This window comes from Sphaeramia orbicularis, chromosome 10 (genome assembly GCF_902148855.1).
Source record: "Sphaeramia orbicularis chromosome 10, fSphaOr1.1, whole genome shotgun sequence".
Lineage (NCBI taxonomy): Eukaryota > Metazoa > Chordata > Actinopteri > Kurtiformes > Apogonidae > Sphaeramia > Sphaeramia orbicularis.
In genome coordinates this window covers 31,104,583-31,131,812 of record NC_043966.1, presented here as the reverse complement: position 1 = coordinate 31,131,812, position 27,230 = coordinate 31,104,583, and the positions used below count along the sequence as shown (strand labels likewise).

Here is a 27,230-nt window from a genome sequence, read left to right as displayed (position 1 = left end):
CAACATTTCAACATCTGCAATAGTTGTAATGTTTCTCCACTGGCAGATATCTGTAAGCTGTGAGAGCAAGCTCCCCTGGGGGAAGGGAATGGAAAAGTCAAAGACATGCAGGGGAAAACCCTGGCAGACTGAGAAATGAAAACAATACTGGGAGAGGGAAAAATAGATGACAGATTGAAGGGAAGAGAGCGGGACAAAAGGCACTTAGTGCACTGTGTGTGAAATGCAGGGACAGCGCATCAGGACGTGAGAGTTATCTGATTTCCCACTGTTTATTTTACTTCAAACCACCACTATCTGATTTGTTGATTGTCTGACTAGAAAACAAGAATAAACAAGAAACCTGAATGAAGCAGTGCAATCATTAAATCAAATAATATCAGCCAACATGTCTGTAGCGGTGCAGATGCCAGAGGGTACAAAAAAAGAATCTGCAGTAGAGACGTGCCAAATAAATGTGAGTTAATAATTTGATGTTAACACTCAAGCCACTTCACAACTCCAATTATATCCAAGTCAATTTCAGAATCCTTATAAAAGTGCTAGTTGAAAATAAAAATCAAACTCCACGCTAAACTTATTTGAACCTAAACAGAAATATTGATTATCATAAAGGTGTATGATAGGAAACCACAATAAGAGCAAACCGAATAAATGACTCAGAATAAAGAGTTCATCCTTTTGGTCACTTTATTAAATGTTATATTAAATACTTAACAAGATAATAGCAGATCAGATTCATGGCAAATCATGTTGTATTTGCTAACATAAGAACATTCTTAGGAGGGCAAAAAAGTTAATCTACAATTATGAAATACAAGTGGTGCAAACACAGGAGCCAACTAGAGACAACAGGCGCCTCTTCATGAGAAATGTACATGTTCCTCATGGTTAACAGCTACACCAGTTTAAGCATTTAGAAGCAAGAATGTGCCAAAGTAGAAGACGGGGGGTCTGGGGGTCCCGCCTGTTGCGCCTACAGCGTCTAGGGGGGCACATCTCTCAAAGCAGATGCATGTCAGCCGGAAGTACGAAGATCTCCAGTCTTCACTTCATATCAAACGCTTCCTGACTTTGACAGACGAGTAAAGTGTACGAGTTTGGGCCCTGTGATACCAGGCTGACCGTGTTGTGCTTTTGGAGACCCAGTCAATCGCCCCCTGGCTTGGGATCAACACAAGTGGAACATAAACAATGAGCAGGACGCACAGTGCTATGCTAGACAACACGTGACAATGTGAATGATGTTACGAAAAAGGTCATAAGAACCGGCAGGCAGTTTTGAACAACACAAGCATTCCATTACCATGTTCAGCGACAACTAATGTAAACACTTAAAAGCATAATAGAAAAGATCCTCAACAAATCTCAAATTTTAGTACTTTACACCTGCATTTTTTTTAGGAAACAAATATAAGGCCATATTTTTTTCTTGTTTTTTCGTTGATGTATCAATTTATTCTACCCTTCAAAAAAGAGCAGGACTTTGAAGCACCAACAGTTCTCCAACTTAGGGATGTTGGTGGAGGAACCTACTGGGGCTGCTATCATGAGGAGCTTTACATCGAGTCCTGTCACCATCGACACTGGTCCCACTCAGGTTTGTTAGGCATTAAAACAGTATAAAAAACTGACTTTAAATAATAACGAAGCCCTCTTTTAAGGGGAAACGATACAATGCCTAAAGCATTGGGGGTAGATTTGTTTGTCTTTAAATACATGAAAAAATTAAGATATAGAACTTGAATAACATTGAGGCTGTATATACATTTTTTCTGTTTAACTTTCTACTCGACCCAGCTCACACACCTATTTTTACATCATACTGCCTTTTCTCTCAGTGAACTACACAATAAAAGACTGAGAGTCGATCCTGTGTGTGGCCCTCATCTCAAAACTACACCACCCTCTGTTTGGGGCTCCATTTTCAATCAGGTTGAAATGAACCGGGTCGCTTTGAGATCTAAGTGGTCTCGTGATGCATCTGGTACAGACCACAGGGCCTTGCTGGGACTGGGCCACTGGGAGCCGGCTAGCTGAGTGAGGGTGTGGAGGAGCCATCCTGACCTACAGGCCCTTGGAGGGCCCGGGATTCTTGTCCGCAGCCTGATGAGTGCCGAGGCCGTGGAGCTGCTGGTAGAGTCCCAGCAGGTCCATCTGGCTGATCCCAGGGCCTCCCAGCATGCCGTTCTGCATTGCCAGCTGGCTCAGGTAAGTGGCCTGTTTGGCCATGGCCAGCTGCTGTTCTTGCACCTTCCTGTTGGTGATCAGTTTCTGCACGTATGTCATTAGCTGTGGAGACACAAACACACAGGCGGTTAACAAGAAGTACACATTAAAAAAAACAAAAAAGAAAACCTAAGACCAGGCTGAAAGATGTCCAGACTAGAGCTGGATGATAAACAACAATTAACCTGTTGAACCCTGGGCCATTTATTTCCAGTCAGAATCATTTTAATGCAACACAAAACGATGGATTAACCACAGCAGAAGCTAAAAAAATCAAGTTATGATCAGAAAACAGCTAAGGTAAAACAGAATGTGTAGTTATGACTATGGCTTGTTCAGTGAGTTTTAGCGATAGAGAAATAATACTTGTACTGTTGGATCTGCTTAGGGTTAGCTTAGCACCGCTACGTTTGTCACATTGGTCAGTTTTATTAAATTATTCATGACAGACACTGGTCTTAAAGTGTTTGCTTGTTTTAGATATTTGCCCATTAAGGTGCTTGTTGTTTGGATTGTATACTATTGTCTGACAATTGGTTTGAGCTTTTAGGTGACGTTCTTCTGGTTACGTGGATGTACAGAATGTGTATACTGAAAAAAAAAAAAAAAAAAAAAAAAAAACATTACCTGGCAACACAGATGGAACTGGTGTTAATTTGTCTAATCAAGGTTTAGCTTTTTGAGGGTCAAAAAATGCCTGATTAGTGCTACCAACTTAGCCTTTATTGAATATTTTATCATTTTGTTTTATATATAAATAATGCCGATGACACCTTTCCATTTTTGTTACAGTTTACTGATACTGCAAAATACAGCACATATGTAAAAAAAAAAAAGTAAAAAAAATAAATAAATAAACAATAATAATAAATTACAAAATAAATAAATAAATAAATAAATAAATAAATATATATATATATATATATATATATATATATATATATGTAATGTTTGTCCTGAGATCCACAATATTGCAAATTATCTATAATCTTCTAGATTAAATGACAGAGAAATATCTAGCAGCTGAACAAAAACATCTTAAACCTTCAGAGTACACTGAAAAATAACAGGAAAGAAATACTCAGCTATCTAGATTTCAAATTGGCCAAATAGAACAAAATTCATCGCAGAGGGAGAATGTCATAACAAATTGGGTTACTGCACTGAACATGAGAGAACAAAACCACAAGTTTGCATGCAAGTTAATGGGAATAAATGAGTTAATGCAGTGCATGCCTGACTTTCCAGGTTAAAGTATTTTGGCTGATGTTGAAGGGTTTTTGTTTTCAGATATTAAGTATTGTGGACAAAGCTGTATGTGGTGATTGTTTTATTGCAACTTGTTGCTGCTTGAGAATGAATACTTGTGCTGATGGTTAGAAAAAAAAAACATTAGGATTATGATTAAGTTAATCATTTAGTTTCTGAGACACAGTTCATGTATGATACGTTTACATTAGGATTCTGATTATAATGAAGAAAATTGATTTGACGTGTATACCAGCTCTACAGTACAGTTATGGAAATAATCTGTGATTTTCTGTAGCCTTTAAACATAACTGATATTCTGCTCTGTATGTTGTTTTTTCATATACGAGGGCTGTTCAATAAGTTCATGGCCTCACCCAGAAATACTGGTTGTTATAATACAGGATGTTACATTCTTTCGTGATGGGATAGTGATGCTTGAACATCGATGGACCAAGTGCATTGCTGTAAATGGAGATTATGTTGAAAAATAAAATATAAATTATCGGTCTGTGTTGTTCTGTTCTGGGTGAGGCCATGAACTTATTGAACAGCCCTTGTACCAGATGTTCTTAATTTATGTTAATTGTTACTAAGAAAATTTGTTTTTGTTATTCATAATTTTAATGTCTATTACATTTTAAAGGACGGATAAGCGGTGGATAATGGATGGATGGACATTTTAAAGGTGCGGGAGACTTTCATGACCAATTCTCCATCAAATCTGTAAAACCTCAGTCATAGCCTAAGTATCACGAATCTGTAAGTCTTTCTGTGATTACTCAGCTCAATCTCTTGCATTATGGTGAACAGTTTTGAAGAGCCATCCACCATAAACAAACCGTCTGTTTACATCCAGAACCGGGATGTAAATGTAGCAACAAAATTCCGAAGATGCCCGAGTTACCTCCCGGCTCTGTAAACATAAGGTCTGTTTATGGTGGATGGCACTTCGAAATTGTTCACCGTAATGCAAGAGATTCAGGTGAGTAATCACAAAAAGACTTACAGATTTGTGATATTTAGGCTATGACTGAGGTTTTACAGATTTGATGAAAAATTGGTCATGAAAGTCTCCCGCACCTTTAAGCAATTTTGTGTGTCTTTTGCCAGGTTTTACCCTCATATTTGCAGAAAATAAAACCCTGATGGCTTAAATGTTCACATCTTTTTCAAGGTTGTTTCTAAATGCTCTGTCTATCCAAAGAGATACTCATGTTATTTCAGTTTATAAGATGATGATGATTTCAACCAAATCTTGCCAGTTTTGTCACAATGGTTCACCTACATGCGTAGTCTTTATTCCTGTTTTAAAAGTAGTTTAATGTTTTTTATGGGCTTTTCCCAGAGCAGCTCTTACCCCCTGCTGCCGGGCGAGGACGTCCCTGTAAATGGCTTCTCTACGCTTGACCTCCAGCTCCACTGAGGCCTGTCGGCTCAGGGCCAGAGACTGGACCTGGCTCTCTGTCAGTGTCGGGTTCTCCTTCCACTGGAGGGAGAAAGGACCAGTTAACTACCATCAGAACTGTTCAAGTCCGGTTATAACAGGGATATTGTTAAGGGAATTCTTCTGACAAAGACTTTGCCCTTGTTTGTATAAATGTTTTCCCACTCACCACTCTGGCAATAGTGTCCTCTAGTGCCTCCGGACGTAAAGACTTCAATGAGTTTGTTGCTTCAAAGACCTTCTGCCGTCCCTGGTTGATAAGATCCTGAAGACAAGACAACATATTTATTACTGGTGAGCTGCAGTTGGAGCAAATATTAATGCAAGACTGTAGGAATTAGTTAAAAAAAAGGTTACGCCTCATCTTTTTTCAGCGTGCAGATTATTATTACTAAACCTGTCAGGTAGCCAGTAAGTCAGATCAGATGATGATCATGAAAAGGGGGTAAAAAACCCCCCATCATTAATCTTGTATTTTCTTCTCTTAGATTGATGCCAGCTCATAACGGTAACCTTAAGTGATGAGCTGCTGCAGTAGTTGCATCTTTCTGATCCCTTAGCTTTGTCCATCTGTGTCTCATTTGCTGCACAGTCACTTCCAGGACAATATTCTGTGACTTTGTATCTTTGAAAATGAAATTAAACTAGGCATTACATTTTTAATATTAGTAGAAAGCTCTGCTTTTATGTATATAGATTTTTTCTTGTTCTACTTTTATTATATTTTGTATTAATCTAGAGAGACAAGGAATTCCTTGTATGCATTTACATACTCTGCAAATAAAGCATATTCTGATTCTGATAAATACCAACAGTCAACTGCATTTATCACCTGCAACATTAACTATGTCACACATCAAGAAGTCTTCATGTGCATGAAACATGCTCAGACTCACCTAAACTATATGGGATTTACTTAATTATATAAAGACAAATGGCTGCAACCATACCTTGGAGATTTATGTTTAGATCATATTACAAAAGCTTCCTAATACAGTAACACTGGGCTGACTTCAAGGTAGGAAAGACAGTGTTCACTATCTGTGGTACTATTGAGTGTTCACATTGTCAGACAAACAGAGATAATAAAACACGAGTACTTTAGGCCTGTTCAGGAACCCCTAGCAAAATCATTAAAAATTTGGACTGAGAAGTGGACTTGACAATTGCACTAGTATCAACGGAAACTTATTGATTCCATCCCTAGTAATGAGCTTTTACTGAAATACTCACAGGATGCATCATTTGTTTACTATGTGAATTACTTTTACAAGCTTTTAAGTGTGAATACTTTCAACAAAACAGAGATGCAATGGTCATAAAGCTCTAAACAAGCATGTGTTATTTTTTTAGCCAGTTGTCTGTCTTTCATTTTCCTGATTGCTTTATTTGACAGATAGTGCTCATAAATCAACATAAGGATAATGAGTCAGTAAGCCAACGTGGCTAATGTTTCTTCTGTTATGCCTATTGTCTAAAAGACAGCTTGAACAGAACAGAAACAACAATTATAGAAAAATTAGCAAAAGAAATATCACATGTAATACAAATCATTAATGAAAACAATTGATAAAAATGAAGTAGACTACGGTTTACCACAGTATGGCAGCGGTAGGGGCAGATATGTTCAGTTTTTGAGTTTGGTAGTTTATGAGCCACATTTTCAGCTGACCAGTGAAAGAAGGGTGAGTGTTAATTTCTCTGATGTGGTTATGAATTCCATTCTTTGGATGCTGTTATCCACAAAGCTCAATAATGAGAAGTATTTTTTCTTATAGGGCCATCTAATAGGTTGTACTTTGTGTAACAAAAGCCTGAGATGGAGGAGGAGTTTTATGTACAATTCTCAAAACTAAAAACATCTCCAAATATTTCATCACATTTTTCCACTGTTTGTGTGTATTAAAGATTTGACAATGACCAGTGTGCTGTCCTGGCCCTCTGTCAGATGTGCCACTGGGTATAAATAGACGCTGCCACAGACATGGAGTATTACAAACTATCGGGTGGAGAAGCAGGGCAGAGCTGGGCTCGCCAGCTACTAGTCTGCTGTCACAATTAGCAGTGGGGTCTGAGGAATGTGGGGCGCCATGCCGTGGGGAATGAGGGGGGAGGAAAGGGGCATGTGGAGCTCATTACTTACCTCCAGCTGCTGGTTGGTCATGGAGGCCAAAGCAGCCATGTTGAAGGAGAAGTAGCTTGAGGTGCCCATGTCCATCTGGGGGTAACCAGACTGGTAGTTGGTCCTCATGGACAGACCCTGAGAGATGAAAGATAGAGACAGGAGACAGGATTACTACACAACTATTAAACAGGTGTTAAAGAGTTACCAAGAGCATGATCGGAGACTGTATGCCATCACTGACACTTCTCCTGACAAACTCCTTCATACAGCGACTGTCTGGCTCTTCACCTCACGTTCAATGAACAAAATCTATGATAAAGTTATTAAACTTTGACACAAGTGGCTTGTTTCACCGTAGAAGAGCAACACATCGCCTTGTTAACATTTGTGTGTGTAGTGACTTGAGGTAAACAGTCTTGTCCCAGTAAAGGCCAGCAGGATGCCGATGTTTGTGTGTAATTGAGCCTCTGCTGCAGATGGTTTTCCCGTGCCCTGTAATCTGGCCATCCGGTATGTAGGAGTGTGTATGTGTGTGTGTTTGTTAGGGGCCTATGGGGGTCTTTGGACAGTCTTTGGTCACAGACAGGTGTGCAGGCCTAAACAAAACCTTGTAACAACTACATATGTGCACACACGCACTTCACTTTCAGCAAGCAGCCTCTTTTGGACTTCCTTGTCACCAGATTCTCCACTGACTTACATACATCTTCACATAGACACAAAAATCTAGACTGGACTTAATTTCCAAAGCTTGGAGATTTATGACACGAGACTCACGGAGATCTGTACTGAGCAGAGGTCGTCCCAGAGAGACAGGAGGGCTACTGGGTTCAGTTTAGTTTTGGGCGCCTGATCATGTTCTCACAGTTTTTCCCCCATTTCCTGAGTTGCAAATCTGATATTCATACACACAGCCTTTCCCTGCTGCCACTGGCCAACCCCTAAGTTGTGAAGACATTAGCAGAGGCAGGGTTACGTTCCAGTTGTTTCTCCCACAAAGATCCAAGAATACAACATGATACTGCGGCAGCTCAGTCGACAGCAACTGATTCCTGCATCTTCACTGGATAAAAGACTGCAGTGATGCGAAAACAAATGAAATCCACATATTGGGCCTCTGCGACTGGGAACCCTCTGTTCTCTTGAAAAGCAGAGGAGCTGCAGGGAAAAGCCGCTTAAGGCGCACAGAGGGCAGAGGAGAAAGAGTGTGTTGGAAAAATAATCATTAGAGTGAATTAGAATCTAGGATTACACAGAGGGAGGGAGAGGAGACCTGCTCCTGATCTCTTACAACATCAGCTCCCCCTCCATACACTTCTCCAAATAAACCCCACTAATTGCCCATTGATTTGTCCTACAAGAATAGAAAGACAGGGAAAGGGGAGGGGGCAGTGGAAAGAGTCCCTAACTCTCAGACTCCGGCAGTGCTCGTTTCACAGATCACTAGCCTGCTGCAAAATGACAATCACAGACAGGAGAATGGAAAGGCTCCGTCATCTGTTTACTGTGATGAAAGGATTAAAAAAGATCCAACACAAACTAACATCCTGGGCTGAAAAGCAGGCCTTCATATAGCTCGACCTTGAACGTAGAAATCAGAGATGTGGGGAATGATGGACACGAAGGTTAAGTGCCATACATGTCCACCTTTGATTCTGGATGTGAGCCGATCTGTGAGTTTCTCATTTCCTACCTTTTTCTCTGCTTCATACTCGGCCCAAGCAGCCTTGCGGTCCTCCTCACTCAGGGCTTCCTCCTCCTTGTGGTCCAACAGCGAGTCATGCTCGTGGTAACAGGCGATCTGGTCTTTGTTGTTTTGTAGCAGCTCAGCCAGGAAGAGATCCTAAATCAGGAGGGGTGACAAAGAATCAGAAAACGATATCACACTGGGTTTCAAGTCAACATTAGAAAAGAGGAGAAGATGGCTGAGGGCCACCTGAACCACAGGCTGTTTATCTTCAATACCAGAGTACAAATTAGACAATTTCAGCAGTGTCTTGTTTGCCCTTCCTTAGTATTAAAGTCAATTTTATACAAATAAGTGGACAAATCCTTTGTTCATTTCTTTTTTGCAACAAACAGTGTGTTGTGGTGAGTGGATTTCAGAAGGGAAAAAAATTGGATTTGCCTGTAAGAGGATTAGACAACATATAAAAAGCAAAACAAACAAAATAAATGACTTAAGCTTTTTTGTCAGACTCGTTTCCATGACCACATTGTTACTGAAAACAATACCTAGGTAAAATTGGAGAGCCGGGCCAGCGTCCGCTCATACAAACATGGTTTAAATTACTCTCTCTGCAGCAGGTTAGCTTTTTTTTTTTTTTTTCATCTTGACTTTACGTTAAACTTGAACGTCTTTCTGGAAACATCATACAGAAGTTGCATCACCTCAACCTCAATGTGGGCCAATACACAAAAGGAGCTCTTTCCATTCTCACTCACAGTATAAAAATTGAAAATTAACATGAAGCTTCAAACAAATGAATCATTGATGTTGCTTGAGAGGCTATAAATAAATAAATAAATGAATGAATAAAAGGACAGAACAGAAACACCAAATTAAGGCAGTGAATGCTGATCACAAATCTGCAGAAAAAAAAAAAAAAACATCCAGAAAGGGTGAAACTAGATCCTGCAAAGGGAGAATCAAGCTGCAAGTGAACTACACAAAACCCTATTTTTAGCCCTGCACACGTCCACAAAGTGACAGATAAGGTGGCAAAAACAGGTAGGAGGCATTCCACAAGGACACAGAACTTCAACCTCCAACACTTAGGCCTGATTGTGCTCCTTGTTGACACGTTTGTATTTCCCAGCCATCACACTCAATCAGGAAAAAACCAGGCCACCCTTGAACTACCAGACATTTTGGAGCAAAGGCACAGCCGGTGATTCGACTGCTGCTCTGCTCTCCAATTAGGACACAAAAGCATACAAGAGCCTGTTGGCCTGACTGGGATAAAAAGGCATCCGCCGTGGGTTTGTTTCGCCAACAGAGGAAAGCTCAAGGTCAAATACAGGTCACAGGCGATGCCAGTTCATGCATTTGACCATTACATGGCTGTCACAGACCTACAAAATAAGACGCGTTTCTAAACTCGACACAAAAATGTAACTTTTGCAACATGATTCAGTGATCAATTCTTGTAATATTTGACACAGCTTGCAGTGATGGAGCTGCTTCTGCCAGCCTTATTGGCAATCAATACAGTTTCATTATAAATTTCATTTATATTAGATTTAGATGGATAAAACCTGAAGAAGGTAAGTCTAAGAAAATGAATGTTTATACTTTTTCAATGTCTATGATGTATTCAGACGCTGCAACTAACAATTGCCTTCAGTGTCAATAACTGTCATTTATTTTCTCTATTAATTTATAAATAAATATCAGACAAGGGTGGAAAAGATTAGTGTTTCCAAAAGCCCAATACATCTTCAGATAACAAGTCTGGTCCACAGCTTGAAGATATTCAATTAGTCAAACAAAAATACAGAAAATGGAAATTATTCAAACATGCAAGTCTTGATCAACTGATACTGAATTAATTTAATAGTCAACAATGACTATAAGATGTTACAGCTCTAACTGGAACTAAAATGAAAGATGTCACTCTTTATTTTTGCTGAGAACCAAGTAGTTGACGTGACAAAATAGACTCGGTGCTAAAGTTCTAGATGACAGGCTGTCGTAGCAGAGCTCGAGTCATTTAGAGTCTGAGTGGCTAATGTAGGCCATAGGTTGTGTAACCATCCCATACAGACGAGGTAAGCTGTGTTTAGGGCAGACTGAGCTGGACTATTCTCAAAACAACGACCAACTGGACCAAAGAAGTGGATGTAGCCCCTGTGACATCATTCGCTGCCACCTTTTCTGAAGCCTTGGGTTTGGCTTTTAGGGTCCAGAACTGACAAGAATGTGGAATTTGCTTAGTGTCAGTTTAGCGGTGCAGTGTTTGTCACACTGATCTGTTGTTTCATGAAATTATTCATGACATACCCTGGTCTAAGACTGTTAGCTTGTTTTAGACATTTGCCCATTAAAATGCTTGCTTTTTGGATTGTGTTCTAGTGTCCGACAATTGGTTTTACTGAGATTTAAGCTGGCATTCTTCTGGTTATGTGAATGTATAGCCTGTGTATATTGTGACAAGCATCATGTCACTTTACCATGGCAACAGTGGCTGCCACAGGCAACAATGTTACAGACTCAAGATTTTTTAGAGGTAGCATCACTGCTAAATTGACATTGTATGCTTTGCACTGGCTTATGTTTCAAGCTGTATGTTTCCTCTTGAACACATCAGAGTGAAAAGCGCACCTGAAACTGGCTTCATCTGAAATAACTACAGCCTTACAGAAAAGGTTGCTCATTGACTTTTATTTTTCTATTAACGTTAGTTTTCCACTCCTAGCTGAGGATAAAAACCTGCTGCATGTAGACAGTGTTTGTACGTGTTCTTCAAATGGATGGACAGAGAGCACATTTCACTACTGACAGGGTACGGGTCAGTGGAGCTGCAGGTCAAATGACAGTACAGACGCTCCCACTGGAACCCAGTGCATTCTGGGGTACCTAAGTAATCCCCACTAGCAATGGCTCTGGGTGGTCCGGTCCATCTCCTAGCCTGGTGCGCTGTGTGTGTATGTGTTCAGAGCCAACACTAATGATTGTAGGTAACCTGACCTAGGGCTATTGTCATCCTCATGGAGTTGCATGGAAAAGCCTATCGCTTTACTGAAGGGAAACAGAAAAAGCATGAGGGACGCTGGGTGGGCACGTGCTCAGAAAAGAAAGTGGTAAATTACCCCACTCGACTCAACCTTTTTCTCCTTTGAGAAAAATATGGGGAGCAGAGAGAGTTTTTGTTACAAGTCAAATTTCAGAAGGAATTTTGGCATGGGGCATCGCAGACTGTGTTTATGTTTTTGCATTTCATAATGAGGATGCCGAGGCTTGGATAAACACAAGCCTTCCTTAATTTAAACCAAAGAATAAATTCGGCCTCAGATTGACTCCCTAATCTGCTATCTAAATGCGGTGTAAGTATGTTTTATTCAACAAAGGGTCTGCGAATGTGCTAATAATGTAAAGTGAGCTCTGAGCTGGGAGTCTGCTGCAGCTGACTGCTAAACAAGTCAAAGATTATGAAAACTGTTATCCTGCCAGCAGTCCATAAATGATGTAAAGCCGTTCTGAAACCAGCCTTCTCTTACATCACAAGGATGAAAATTTAGGAGTCGACATAAGTGGGCCTCATGTAGACTTTACAACTTGGCACAGGTACCAACACGTACTTTACCCACTGACTTTAGGTGACGCTTAACTGTAAAAGGTCTGATGCAATTAAACACCCGCTTGCATTAATAGCTCTGGTTTCTATACAGCAGAATTTTTGGCCATGTTATCAGATACTTTCTCGAGCTGAGAACATTGTCGACTCTGTTAACCCAATTTCCTGCACCTAAACGGCTGCTTATTGTGTTTCAATGTGGCTCTGTGATTGCCGTTTTTATGTCTGTCATTGCCACAACAATAAACCTCTATTTAACAGAGAAAAACAACTCACAGGGAGTGTTAAAAGTGAAGGAGGAGAAATGAAAATTTGCAAATGCTAGACTTCTACAGGACTGCAATGAAAAAAAAAAAAACAACTTGTAAATGAGCAGATGAAAAGTGCAAGTGGAATTACTGCCTCCAAGTTGTATCTCATCAATAACTATCCAAGCTGCAGTTCACATCCATGTCAATATTAATGCATACATTGTATACAGTGAAGACTTTGAAAGGATTTAATAAAAACATCAAATGATGGGTCAGGTGCAGCTAGGCATCTCAAAACAAACACATAAGGTGGTCTAGGGGTTTCTGTTACAGCAGTTTGGGATAGTGCGAGTTGTCATCATCACAGTGTATCTGTAGTCACATCTAGTCAGACCCATCTTCACTCTAAGATGGGTACAACATCCTCCACTACTGTTCTGGAATGGAAGTGAAAGCTATCAAAGTTGTTTGAGGGGTTCACAGGTACCATTTGCTTTTGCAAAATGCAGTTAGAAGAGATGGACCTTTGGTAAAACATGTGCGCATGAGGAAGCATACTGTAGTATTAATATGGCTTAATACAAACAAAAAACGAAACGTAAAACAATGTGTCTTTGTCGAAATTTGCCATTTTTAGGGTGTAGTTGGAACCCAGAGGTGGTTGTTCTTTTCAGTAGCAACACTGATGCAGAGATAGAAGACGGAGAGAAAGACAATCCTGCCATTGCACAATGGAAATATTCATTCTGATTCTGGCAAAGTACACCCAGTGAACCAGACTCGGGGATGTGCACATCTTGAAAGTAGATGCCTAATAACTTTATGACCTTATCAATAACACTAGAAGAAGGAAAATGATCAAACCAATACTACAGCATCAACAGGAACACTTACTGATTACTACATGTGACCTGTTTCATCTTCACCTTTTAACATCAGCAGGTGGAGAAAAAATGCTTAATTATTAGTAAATGAATGCAACAGAAACTACACGCTTTGTCTGACAAAGTGGGCATTTAAGGTCAATGTAAATATAAAATACCAGAAAAATGAAGTTATTGATTCAATCCCTGATCAAATGTCCTACATATCCTCTAGTAATGCCGCATTGATAAATTATCTGATGTCAATCAGACTGAAACCTTGATCACAAATCAGGCCATGTACAAATGTGTTATTCACATCATTTTTAGTAGATGTTTGTTTTTATTTTAGTCTAATGAAATCTGTGCAAGTAATGTTAAACCTTAGTGTTAATATAAGGACATGTAGGCTTAGGTCAGTACTTCTCCCACACATCAGGGGGCTATAGATTACCTATAGTACTGTCTGTAGAAAGACTTTCAGGTTCAGGTGCTCCTCATGCACTTCTTATCAAGACTTAAGACTGGAAGGTTTTCATACACTTAACATCAACAAAAGGGATATAATGTCATCCAAATAAAAACAGGAATAAAATTACATATTCTATAAAAAAGAATCCTGGCCTTTTTAGAAATTCTAATAATGAAATGTTGCATTTCATTACTTTTAGTGTATTTTTTTTTTTTTAACACAACTGAAGATGTCAACACGTTCTTCATTTTTACAGTAGTATAATCTCTATACTAATAGTATTCATGTTCAGCACCACAACATGGGGGTGAAGACTGTATACAGATGTCATCACTAACATTTTATTTCATGTATGAATTCATGAGTTCTTGCCAGCTGCTAGTTAAATGAGACCACAGTGACCTTGACCTCTGACCACCACAATATGATCAGTTCATCTGTGTGTCAAAGTGAATGTTTGTGAGAAATGAAAAAAATTCCGTTGATGTGTCCCTGCAATTTTCCCTTCAAGAGATTTGGATGCGAAAATAGACAACAGGAAAACATAGCTGTCACCAGTGTGGCGGGACAAAGAAGAAGAATTATGTCCTTATATGACAAAGTAACATAAAGGGATCTTCTGTTTTCTGAAAGTAGATACTATTTTCTAGAGTTGCCAAGGCTTGAATAAATGTGTTCAAAGCAGCTACGTCTGCCAGAAACGTCATTTGACGCAGATGGGGTTAACCATAGCAACACAGGGGGCCAAGGCAGGATCCCAGCAGCAGGAATGCGATGAGCTGAGATATTTGTAATACCTAAACATAGACTGTCAAACTCTCCCTCCACCAGCTGCACACAAATGATACACACAACCCTACTGGCCTACTCTAAACAGTTTCTGTGAACAAACGCTGTGACTGCGCTGAGGTCGACGTTGTCTTTACACCCTCCAGGGCCTGCAGACGAGTCAGGGGGTTTATCTAGCTGTCAGTCAATTAACAAAGAAACAAAATCATGCATGTCACAAAGGGCTAAACAAAGACAATAAACATACCACATTCCTATAAAAACAAGCCTCAGCTAGCAGTCAAGGTGGGGGGTGTATTTCTAGTCGAGCTCCCTGCGAGGGCCAGCCAGCTGGAGCTGGACAGGCAAGTCAGGAGGGAAACGCATGAAATCTGTAAGAACACGACTGGCAGAAAAACATTAAAAAAATAAAATGGGTTTCTGAATAATTCTCAAGTAAGAAAATGCGAAGGCTGTTAACAGCGTACTACTCCCAGCTGGAGGTGTTGACCAGTTCAGCACTGCAGCCCAGTCTGTAAACTGGACTGGCTTTGAATGCATGTTCACTGAACATAGTTCAGACAGAAAGGCCTAACTTTGCCATCTCTTCATTATTCATGTGAATTTCACCTCATGGCTGTAAGGAAGTCTGATGATTGTCCTAAACCAAGTAGACTCACATTAACTGAATGAGTGTCCTAAGAGGATCCCAGAGACTTTTCTAAGCTTCTTCTCAATTAAAAATCTAAGTGGTGAAGTAGATTCATAAAACATTTCAATAATAGTAAGATTAAAAAAAAAAAAAAAAAACAACTATTGAGATCATTCAAAAAAGATATTTTGACTGTGGGTCTTTCAATGGAAAAAAATTTTTTTTTTTTTGCATTTAACTGAAAAAATACAAAGATATGAGGACTTTTGATGATATTATGCCACACACGGTAAAAGGACTTCACTGACAGGACATTATAATGCACTGCCTAAAATACATATTAGACTTGGCCAGACTGTTCCTATTGGATATAATTTTGTACTGAAACCCAAAGTTTGCAAACTAATTCCTGCCTCAGTTTATGCTGCCTCTGTAAATTCTCATCTAATGACACCCATTCATGTCTTTCCACTGCCCTTTAACAAACAGGCTTGTAACATCAGTCTCACAACACTATCTAAAACTTGTCATGTTCGGTGTGTTGTGCATTTTTTTAGGGCTGCAACTAATGGCTTTTAGCATGATCAATCATTTTGTCAAACCACTACCAACCAACTAAAATCCTAAAAATATTCAGCCGAGTTTCATGTAGATAAGGAGGAAAGGACATGTCTGACAGGAAAGGCTTCTTTCTGAAACCATTACATGGCATGTTCAAGGTCAATTATCATAGAAAAGGCATCATTACAGATAAAGGACAGACAGCAGTATCTCCACAGACAACAGTCTCAACAGACCTGAATACAGAAAAGAGCAACAGCTCTCGCTAGCAAGAACGTGGTCGCTTGCTGTTACTATCATTAGTGTTCTCTCCACCTGCAATCCAACAAGCTCAGACATGTTCTCTGAAGGCTGGCAAAACCCTGAGAAGTGTAAGAAACGTGTTACCCAAGCACAAGTAGATGGCGTTTGACAAAAAGCTCATTTACAATATGTTCATCAGAAAATAACCCCCGGAATGCACTGAACATCACAGACTGATGATATATGATGCTTAAATAGTGTTTGAAGGAGGATTTTCCTTTTAGGTCCACGAGGCTTCCTACCCCTAATGAGACAAGCATGGTGTGGCTTATTGCTCCAGTCTGTCCTGTGGTACAAATGTAGCCTCCCCACAGCCTTTCAGTGTACCTGACAGGGCCTAATGACCACTGTAGCCATCACATGCTGAGAACACAGACAGAGACATACGCCCACAGCCTGCCAGCTTGACCGTCAGCATACAACGCTGCAACATGTTCAGAGAAAGCAGTGCTGGGGAAAATGGGCTCCCAAAAAACCCCATCAACACTTCCAATTGTGCAAGTGGTCACACGCTAGGTGAGGGAATATGATGACAGGAAATAGGTGAGGGTGTCTCAGGATGGGTGGGTGGGGAGTCAAATCTCATGTCTGGGTCGCATGGACCTCCTTTGTCATTACGTGGAAGTGGGCCTGTTCCTTTGTCTCCAATTAGTTTCTCTGAGACATCTTTAAGAGAGGGGTTTAAATAATGACCCTTCATCAAGCTGGGGATCCCAGAGGCAGAAAAAGAAAAACAACTTTACTGATCTCGCTTTGAACATTCAGAGGTAGAGTGGCAAGTTACACCAACAGATGGCTATGCAGAGAGTGGGCAGAGAAGGGAGTGGGGTAATGATAGAATGGGATGAAAGAGGACATCAGTAAGGACAAGGAGAAAAGCAGAAAAGATGGCAGGATATGAGGAAGTACAGACAGATTATTAGATCAAATTTTGGACATTTTTCTAATGATCAGGATCATTATTTTTCCAATCAATATCCACTTTAATTATTTCATTTCTTTATTTGACACTGATTCAGTTCTAGTGATTGAGTACTGGACTGTCAACACTGAAATTAGAAGAGAGTATTTATTTACAAGTTATTTTTATATTTAAACACTCCCTGTTCAACATGGAAAGTGGCCTCTCAGCAAAGATTTTTGCTAGAGTTGGAAAACGCCACCCCAAAGTCCTATTTACTGCAAATGTAATCTGCCTCAATGGATGTACTTTGGAACAAGATGGAATTAACCTGCTATAGGTGAGTATTCAGTCAGCATTCTGCTCCCTGTCTTTTTCTGTGACAGGGATGTGTTTTGTTACCTAAAAGAAAAAAAACACAACCTCCACGCTGAAACTGCACATTGAAAATGGAAAAGTTTAACAAGAACACCATCATCTTTCGTGGGTATTTTCTCATGTTAATACCCAGGCTTGTGTCCCCTCGTGCACATGTTCCTCCAAAACTTCTCCCAAAATTGTACAAAAGCATTGTTACTACATCCAATATTTAGTGCCACGCAAGATGTGTGAGATGCATTTAAGGAAAGGAAACTCTTTAAAACAGATTAGACAGTTTTTCCTCATTCCAGAAGGATAGTAGGATGGTGCCAGACCCTATCTCTGGTGCAGGAGCGGCATGTGGGGATGATCGTGTAATGCATGACGGCTGAAAATATGTATCAATCTTCCTGATAGCTAATAATTAGTGTCTGTGCTGAAAAAAAATGCTCAGATGACTCTTCATTAATAGGCCCAAGCAGGGAAATTTGGACAATATAGTATAAACCTTGATGTCAAGGGGGGCGAAAGCTTTTTTATTTTCCCCACCACTCAGCTTCTTGTGCACAAATATCAACCTGTATTTGTGAACGATGTGACCTGAGTTTTAAAGAAATGCACTGTCTCAGGCCAGAGCAGCTGACACTTTTCTGTAAAGTAACACAAATCGTTCTCTCCAGTTCAGAGTTCTGTTGGCTTAAAATGATGGAGGGCGTCTGACTCATCTTCACATCATTCCAGACAGCAAATTCCTTCCGTACTACTGCAGTCCTGCTGCCACATCACAGTTAAACCCCCTGGCCAAACAGGTCAGCTTGTTAAAGAGCTTGTCAGCCTCTCTGTCTTTAATACTGTGTCACATAAATGTCACTGGGCTCATTAAAGATCATACACATCTAACAGGCCGTGGCTCAATGAACACATCTTTCCTCTTCAAACCTCCAACTGTGCTCCGCTGCACTCTAAGTAGGCTAACTCCTGCTTAAAAGCAACATGGAAGGTGAGAGCAATGATATCAACTGCTAGTTGGGAGGATTCATGCAGCGCTCCTACCTGTTAATACACATGAACACAATTACTACCTCCCTACCAGAAACTTCTTTAGGGAAAGGTTGTGGGCGAGGGAAAGATTTCTGTCTGGGTAATTTAGATGGAAACGCACCCAGGTTTTTCAAAGATCTGGGTAATGCTCAAAGTTCCTGCAGTGGAAAAGGGCCTATTGATAAAGACCTTTCAACAGTGCAAATGGAAATCACATTTTTTTTTGTCAAGGTGGACAGTAAGGCTTCTCCAATGTCCACTGAAAAGAACAGGATTTGGGTTTGCAGTGTTTCTTTTATCCATTCTGTTTACAGATTTCTGTAAAGTAACCCAGGTCAAACCAAAACAGAAAGGTAAATCCACTTAAGATGATCTGAATGAACTTTAAAAAGCGGAGGGAGAGGGGGTAGTTCAGGGATCAACAGAAAAGTAGAAGACAACAAAGAGAGAAGGATGACTGAAGAAAAGAAGAAAGGTTTACAGCGGTGCAGCAGCTCTGCTCCACAGCAGTGTTGCAATGAGAAGACTATTTAGTAAATAGCAGTAAACAGATGAATCTGTGCCAGCTTGTGCGGGGGTTGGATGGCCCATGTAAGGGCGTGTGTTCTTATTAAACCCCAGGGGGCCCAAATAGTGACACAGCACCTGCAGTAAGGAGAAGGGAGGCAAGTACAGGATTATGAAAGGAAACAAAAATAAACTAGAAAGATCCCGGAAAGGCCAAGCAAGATACAAGCTGGCACTGTCTCTATACAACAGTTTATCCCTTAAGTGCTAAACTTCAAAAACAAGAACATACTTGGTGTGAGTTTGCCATTTTAAATGTGAAGTGGATTTTTCCATTCATTGCCATCAAATGTTTGTTGGAGAAGAGAAATAAAATTTACTACCACTAATGGGTTTCATCCTGCAATTCTGCATTTCTTTTAGGGATCAAGCACAAAGAACTCCATAAAATCTGAAGTCCATGTTCATCAAAGCCCAATGTACAAGTCTGATTTATCCTAAATTCAATTTCTAAAAGGATTTTTCAGTCCCGTTTGAGCACTGGTATTAACGCATGCATGGTGTGATGATAGTGGATGACTGTTTACCTTAGGGAGCACTGGCGTGGCTCTCTTGCTCTTCTTTTCAGAAGGATCGTCCGCCATGTCGGGCTCAAAAGTGTAGAGCTCGGACAACTCATTCATGGTAAAGTGCCTCTCAATCTGCTGCTGGTCCACCACACGGAATGGACAGTGACTGCCTTAGTGACCTGCCGCTCATAAATCTTTTCCTCCATTGTACCCTGAAGAAGATAATGAAATCCATGAAAAAAGTATTCCTTAATTCCCTCTAGTTCAGCTTGTTCTGTATTGGTAAAGTAGTTAGGGCTTACACAGTATTCACTTTCTTCCAGTTTGATCAGTTCATTACCAATCCAAACTGTCTACTGAAGCATTTAAGTTTACCTGAACCCTCAACTAAAACAACACATTAAGACAGCCATTAAAAAGAATAGTAAACATTTGTGTCTTGAAACTGCTAAACAACCTACAATGGAAATTGATCCAAAAGGTGATCGAGTGTGAAATATGTTTAATTCAAGGTTTTCACACATTTTAAAGAATATTATGGAAGCATTTAACATTTTCCATCCTATTTCACATCCACACTTATAAGAAAAAGTATATAGGATATGCAGGAAAACAGGAGTCCCACAATTACTTGCAGGAGTTTCTCCATGAATTCGTTCAGTTCCAAATTTCAGTGTTTTCATGTACCACATGCTAAACACTTCAAATTTGTTATTTTCCAAACACTTTAGCCAGATGTTGTTACTTGTGCTTGTTAGATGAAAATAACACTAACAATAAAAACAACAGACACACTGTTCTCTGAATTCTGAACAGGTTACCATTTGGGCTTATTGGTTTTGTCTTTGTTTTCATTAAGCTCACCTGGGCCAAGAACCTGTAGACATAGACAGTCTTACGCTGGCCAAAGCGGTAGACCCTGAAGATACTCTGGATGTCATAGGAAGGGTTCCAGGAGGCATCGAAGATGATGACCCTGTTTGCTGCCACTAAGTTGATACCAAGGGAGCCAGCTCGTGTTGAGATGAGGAACAAACGGCCTCTGAGGAAGTTTGAAGGAATGAGAGGGGAAAGAGGAGGGAGCTGTAAGAATTTGGGATGGGAAGATGATCCGACACACCAATACACCAACATGCGCATGCACGATCCAAGTACACCAGTAGAGAAGCTGAGAGTGAATGAACATTTTGGAATGACATGGAGATAAGGGCTGCACGATATTGGAAAAAAAGCTGATATGCAATTTTTTTAACCCTACCATATATAATTGCAATATGAAAACAAATACTCAGAATAAAAAAAGCTGTGTGATGCCGACATAAATGGTCAAACAAATTAGTTGTGTTACCTCTCACTGTGGCAACAGATGCAAGGCACTATCGGCACAGGCACGAGTTTCAATATCATCCTTTCTTATAGCCAAAAATGCTTCTTGATAACTGACATTGCTTTTCTTTTTGGCACCAAGTCTCGTTTTCAGTGATTTTCCTCTTGTTTGTTGCTCATTTTTCAACGTTGCAGTGTTTCCTGTGGAACTGATCTGTTGGTGTGGTGGCATATTGATATATCGTGCAGCTCTAATGGAGATGCATCGGTTATTTAATGTTTGTATCGATAAAATTCGATCCATTCAACAGAATATATTTTTACGTTCATTTAAAAGTGCTACCATTTATTTGGGTAAAGTTTTTCTTTTCTGAAGACCCACGTTAATGGATTCGCAGATGTGTACACTGCACACTACAGTATGAGCTCCGCAGATGCACTGTGGTACATGCGCCACCAATGAATGCTATATTGATTCGGCAAATCGGTATTTGGTAAATTCCAAATAATAATTATTTATTTATGAGGGAAAGTTAGGACACCCTTGTCTTCATTATTTAAAAGACAGAATCCTGAAAAAAAACTCTAATGACCTTCAACTGGTTTGCATCTGACCAGGTGCATTCAATCTTCATTTTAGGCATTGGAAGGAATAATGAACATAAGAGTGTCCCAACTTTTCCTCCCAAATATATTGAATTTACCAACATATTTTAAAAAGCATTTCTTTAGTTTCATCTCTTGTGGTATATGTGTTCCATATCTTAGTATTTTTATAAAAAAAAAAAAAAAAAAAAAAAATCAGAATCCCAGATATGGTAAAGAAAACAAAGATTTAAAGGGGCCATCTTAACTTTTTCATTTGACTGTATATGTGAGGCACATGTTCTGAAAATTGCACAAAAGCCAGTTTGTGAAAAGTTATGGTGTTTATTTGATAAATAAATAATCAAACTCATTGAACTGCATTGCATATTCTTTCACCAGAATGAATGTGCTGAATTCGAATGTGTTTAATCACTCTGTATCGTGATTTGGGTGTGAATTGTACTGTGACATGCCACACATGTATCTTTAATATACTGTATCAAGATGCATATCATATCGGCCCTTCCAACTAAGATTCCCAACCCTAGTAAGATAATCTACTGAGAGGTGAAAGACTATGTCTTAATAGGGCTTGGTGATCTAGCTAAAAGACCATATGACAATCTCCTGAAGCAAAATCTCAATCTGAATCAGAATTATAGACTTTGGCTGTGTGTGATGGGTTTTTGTTGTAGTTATTTGACTAAAAGCTCAATATATTTGCGTGATTATGCTGAAATATAGTCCAATATATAAATGAAATAAAAACAGTACATTTGTGACACTACATTGTTTCTAATAATTACCTAGGTTGCGGTGGCCTACTGCATACTCTAACATAACTCTAAAGCATCTGCATGACTGACTGCATGTCAGAGCTGAGAGCCGGACCTGCAGTTGACAGACTTATTATCTTTGACATTATTTTCTTCTGCACATGCTAGGGAAACTCTTGAGTAAATGCACACTGAAACTGAACACTTAAAGCAGCGTAGACTTTCATCACAATCATCTTTTTTTCAAATTTGTAAAACCCAAGTGATAGCCTAATTATCACTAATCCATTAGTCTTTCCGAGCTCACACACCTGAATCACTTCCCTCACTGTGAACAACTTTGAAGATGACTCCATCATAAGCACAGTCTGCTTGTTTACATAACAAACTGAAATGTCCCTCGAGCCTTTTCAGAAATTTTGTCGTGAAGTGCATTGTGGGGAATGGTGACCAACCAAAAAAGCCGGTTTCCTCTCAGATTTGGGCAAGAAAACAAGCCAGATCACTACAATGTAATACAAGAAAAGCACTCCAAGAGCGCAGACCTCCGCCAAGACAAATCTCCCCCCTAATCAGCACCAAAATTTAATAATTTCTTCCTTGTGCCAGCATCAACATTTACTGAAAATTTCAGGAAAATCCATCCATAACTTTTTGAGTTATCTTGCTAACAAACAAACAAACAAACACGCATGCAAACACACAAAGCAAAGTGATCACAATACCTCCTGGTGGAGTATTATACAGTCCACCAGGTTGTTTTTAAAGAATGAGTATAATCGGTGGATGGAGGTAAAGGTGACATTTGGGTTCAGCACTTCAAAAAAGACAGCCAAATTACTGTTTGTGGAATTCCCATTCCCACAATGCACTGCCAAACAAAATTTCTGAAAAGGCCCTAGTGACCTTTTGGTTTGATACTGGCAGTTAAATATCTACCAGCCCGAACCAATCCAGTATCCATCACCATGCATCCAAATCCATTTAGATTTGATATTTCATAAAGCGTTTTGTGCTACCTTGTATTACTGGTGTCATTAAAGTCTTCAGCCCACTTCTTCCTTGTGGTGGCGTTGGTGGAGCCATCCAGACGATAGTAGTCAATGTTCCTGAACCACTTGCCTTCACCTACGCAGACATGTTAGGTTTAAAAGATCAGGTTTTGACTACACACCATCAAAACTCCAGAAGAATTTCAACAACATACGCATCACCATCAGCTAGGTCTTTACCTTGTCAAAAGGACTTAGGCTGGGTATTAGCAGACAGCAGATAGATGGTTGTGTTGGTTAGAGGCCAGCCGTGTTTAGCCTTCAAGATGGCCAACCCCCCTACCAGCCTTCATAACCAACATTTCAGTATGTTTCCAATTACAGCACTGTGATCTTTTCATTACAAATTACAAACCCTTGAGCAAACATTTTTTTGTGGAATAAAAAGTCAAGGTCTAATCATTTTCAAAATGAAAGTAAAAACAGCTGCTCAAGTTTAATTAGGAACATGACCTTACACCAGCGGCGGTGTGTTTGTGTGCGTCTGTGTGTGTTTAAGGGTAATAACCACACCAGTATGTACGAGAATACATGTTGCATGCAGGCTGTCTGAAACTTCCATCTCCATATGAAAATACTTCTCCTGTTAGTGCTTTTTTACATCCGACATACAGTCTCAATTCAAAGACTACAGTGTAAAACCACAAAAATGAAGCTCGGAACAGACAACTAGGCTTGTCAAGTTCTATAAACCAGTAGCTGGTGTACTTACTTTACATTACTTTGTGATTTTAGCACATCATGAAACCAAAAATTGCCTCTCAAACCTTAATATTCAGTAAGAGGGGGGGCTTCAACAGGTTTAAGAAAGTTAAATATGAGTTTAAGGCCTTTGAAAGACCACTGGGAATACAATTTAAGACCTTGTTAGCAGTGATGAGTGATTTACTCTGGGACTGGAGTTTCACTATATGAATTCAGAACAATACTGGCTGATGGCCGTGTGCTGGTGGTTGTATCATTTTCTGGTGTCATATGTTTATCTTCAGAAGCAGCTTTTTTCATGAGAGGAGGACAATATGTTACCCATGAACCACATGACACATTAGTTTGGATATGCAGCGATTACATTAGGATGAGGTGGTTTGAGTTTGTTTAATGGTAACTAGTTCAACTTAGTGTGAGACGAATGAAAAAAGTTTGACTTCCTCACTTCAAAACCCAGCCATGTTTGACTATAAATGTAACTTTAAATTTGGTAAAAACATCTTACTGCTGAGCCTGTCAAATCATTTTCAGGACATTTTAAACCCAAAACTTTTTTTTAATAAATACAAATCTCTTCAGACTTCCAAGGCTTTCTAAAAACATATGAAGACTCAATGGCCTGAATTCACAGGAGCACATCAAACTGCATTTAGGAATGTACCTTTGTATGGAGATATTTTATCTTCATCCTTAGCTCGGCAAGACAGTTCCAGGAAATCCTCAATCAGATCCAGTGAGATAAGAGACTGACTGAACACCAACCTGAGTGGGGACAGAAATAACAAGATAATGCCAGGGTCATTTTACCATGTCTACTGTGATTAACCCAAGCACTTTCCACTCACACAGTAAAAGGCTCAACAGTTTGTGTCTTCAGGACTTACACTTTATCGCCTACTTCCTCTGCCATCCGGAGGATCTCAAAGAGAAGCACTATCTTTCCAGAATGCTCAATGACTTCGGCATCAGCCTCAGTGACAAACTCTTTGTGCCAGTCAGCACTGGGACTCCCTGGTTGTGAGCTAGAGGGTCGAGCTGTTTTTAAACACACAAAGTTAGTCAGTGGATGGTCATTACAACAAGTGGGACAAAAACATCCAAGTCTCAAAAACGGAGCCACACCATCAGAGGTTTCTGAAAAGTCACTATGCTATTGCTAAAACAGGACATTAACCAACAAATGTGAGGATATTTACATTTCTTTAATTAAACATAATTTATGCAATCCACATTATTTGATCAGTGATCAATTCACTTACCTTAACTAACTTTTAATATGGATAGTGAAGACATTTCTTTGTCATACTTGACAGCTGATTGAATAACCTTGCAATTAAGTATTTTTCAAGGCAGTAGTTTTCCTGCAGAGAGTTTAGGTGCTGTGATGCCTTTTTTTGTTTGACCAAAAAAAAAAAAAAACATTTTTGCTAAGCTATGGATCTACAACAACGAAATCAACATACATTCCAATTCAACAAATAGAAAAAGATCTACAAAAGGTGTATGTCAGAGACAAAAAAAAAGAAAAAAAAAAAACCCACACTGTCTATTCAGGTCAATCCTACTTATTCCTATCATCATTTCTCTCCAGAGGGATTGAGAAATTTTGGCAGAGTTTACATAAAGTGCAACAATTAAACTTGTGCTCAGACTACATATAAATAGTTTGAGATTGGTTAGGAAAACTCCTATATTTTATTCACCAATTAATTCTTAAAATAATCACCTGATTAACAGAAAGGAAAAATGTTAAGTAGCAGCAGCCCTAAAACCATCAATGAACTCATCAGTTCAGCATATGAAGCCACTGTCGGACAGATCAAACTTACGTTCTTCTACTGGGGAGGCTCTGTTTCGACCCTCTCCATTCCTGCCTCGAGAGCTGGTGTTCCACTCCTTGATCACTTCCACATCATCACTATCCGAATCTTCAGAGTCCTTATTTTTTCCCTTCCCTCGCTTCTTTTTCCTATAAAGGAATGATGGATTGTTAATACAGACAGGGTCAGGAGGGGAACAGATGTATCTCTGTTTGTGTATGTGAACAACAAAAATGGACATCAATCTTATGTCTTTTACTTTTTCTGCTTCTCGTCTGCTGAACTCAGACTCATAGAAGATTCCTCAGTTTCGGAAGCGATGAAATCATCCATACTGTCCTCGTCAAAGAAACCCTGTAATAAAGAGCACTCTTGTGACACTGGCCTGTGTGGGTGATACAGGGTCAACCAAACACTGGGTAACAGGAATGATGCATAAGGGAAAAATCTGCCACAGTTGCAATATGTGTGTTGTTCTCTCCTGGTGCATGACCCCTCAGTAGTATGTTTCCATTGTTTCAGTGTGTGTTTATTTGTACTGATGTATTCACAGGTTTTGAGTTGTTTTTTTAGTGTGGGTTTAGTCTGTCCTCGCAGCCCTACCCTGTTTTTCTTTACTGATGTAGTCCAGCTGAAGGCACCAGGGATGGGTCCAGATTCTGCTGAGCATCTGGAAATCCTGGAAGAGTTTGGTCCCCGCGCGGCCACGGCCCCCCTCTAAAGCATTCCCCACACCTGCACACAAGGGAAAGAGTGTGAGGAGGAAGATGGATGTGTGTTTGCATTATGTACTTGACAGCGTACTCTCAATCTCTTCATATACACAGACTAGTGCAGAGTATAACGCAAAACAAAACGTGCCTACTGACTGAACAAAATCTACAGTCTGCTATTTATACAAAACTACTCCTATCAAGGTAATGGGACAATTTCTTATGAGAAATTCACATGCAATGAAAACCAAGTCTGAGGAAATAAGTGGCAGCTGTTAAAAGGTACCTGCTCTGTTTTCAGCACTGACCCTCTAAGGTCAGAAGTTTGCTTAGTTTTTATATGAACTTAAAAAAAAAAAAAAAAAAAAAAAAAATGTTCATGTTCATCCACATCCACCCACCCACCCCTGCAGACTGACAGTGGCCTAAAGACACCACTGTGGAGGTCCAGGGCCACAGTCACAACATCAGCAATGTGCGCTTTAGACAAACACAGCCTAATGAGCCACAGCACATACGACCAGACCCCCACCAACACCACCCCATCATTCCTCTTCTTACATCCCAGCTCTCCTGTTCTTTGTTTTCACTTTTGGTGTGAAACCTCTGGCCCCTCCTCTGTCTAAATTTCTTTTCTTTTCCTTTATGCCGCC

The 27,230-nt window shown here is 39.8% G+C and overlaps 1 protein-coding gene across 1 annotated transcript in view; it reads right to left on the bottom strand.

Moving 5' to 3' along the window:
- Positions 1-672: 672 nt before the first annotated feature.
- The window catches only part of atrx (ATRX chromatin remodeler), a 41,205-nt gene continuing 14,647 nt past the window's right edge, over positions 673-27,230 (bottom strand). The window contains 14 exon segments of the mRNA XM_030145346.1: positions 673-2,292; positions 4,838-4,966; positions 5,094-5,189; positions 7,068-7,184; positions 8,743-8,892; positions 19,613-19,762; positions 19,765-19,806; positions 20,459-20,636; positions 23,304-23,412; positions 24,706-24,806; positions 24,929-25,079; positions 25,874-26,013; positions 26,124-26,218; positions 26,463-26,599. Coding sequence (XP_030001206.1) covers positions 2,068-2,292; positions 4,838-4,966; positions 5,094-5,189; positions 7,068-7,184; positions 8,743-8,892; positions 19,613-19,762; positions 19,765-19,806; positions 20,459-20,636; positions 23,304-23,412; positions 24,706-24,806; positions 24,929-25,079; positions 25,874-26,013; positions 26,124-26,218; positions 26,463-26,599 — 1,820 coding nt within the window. The 3' untranslated portion in view covers positions 673-2,067.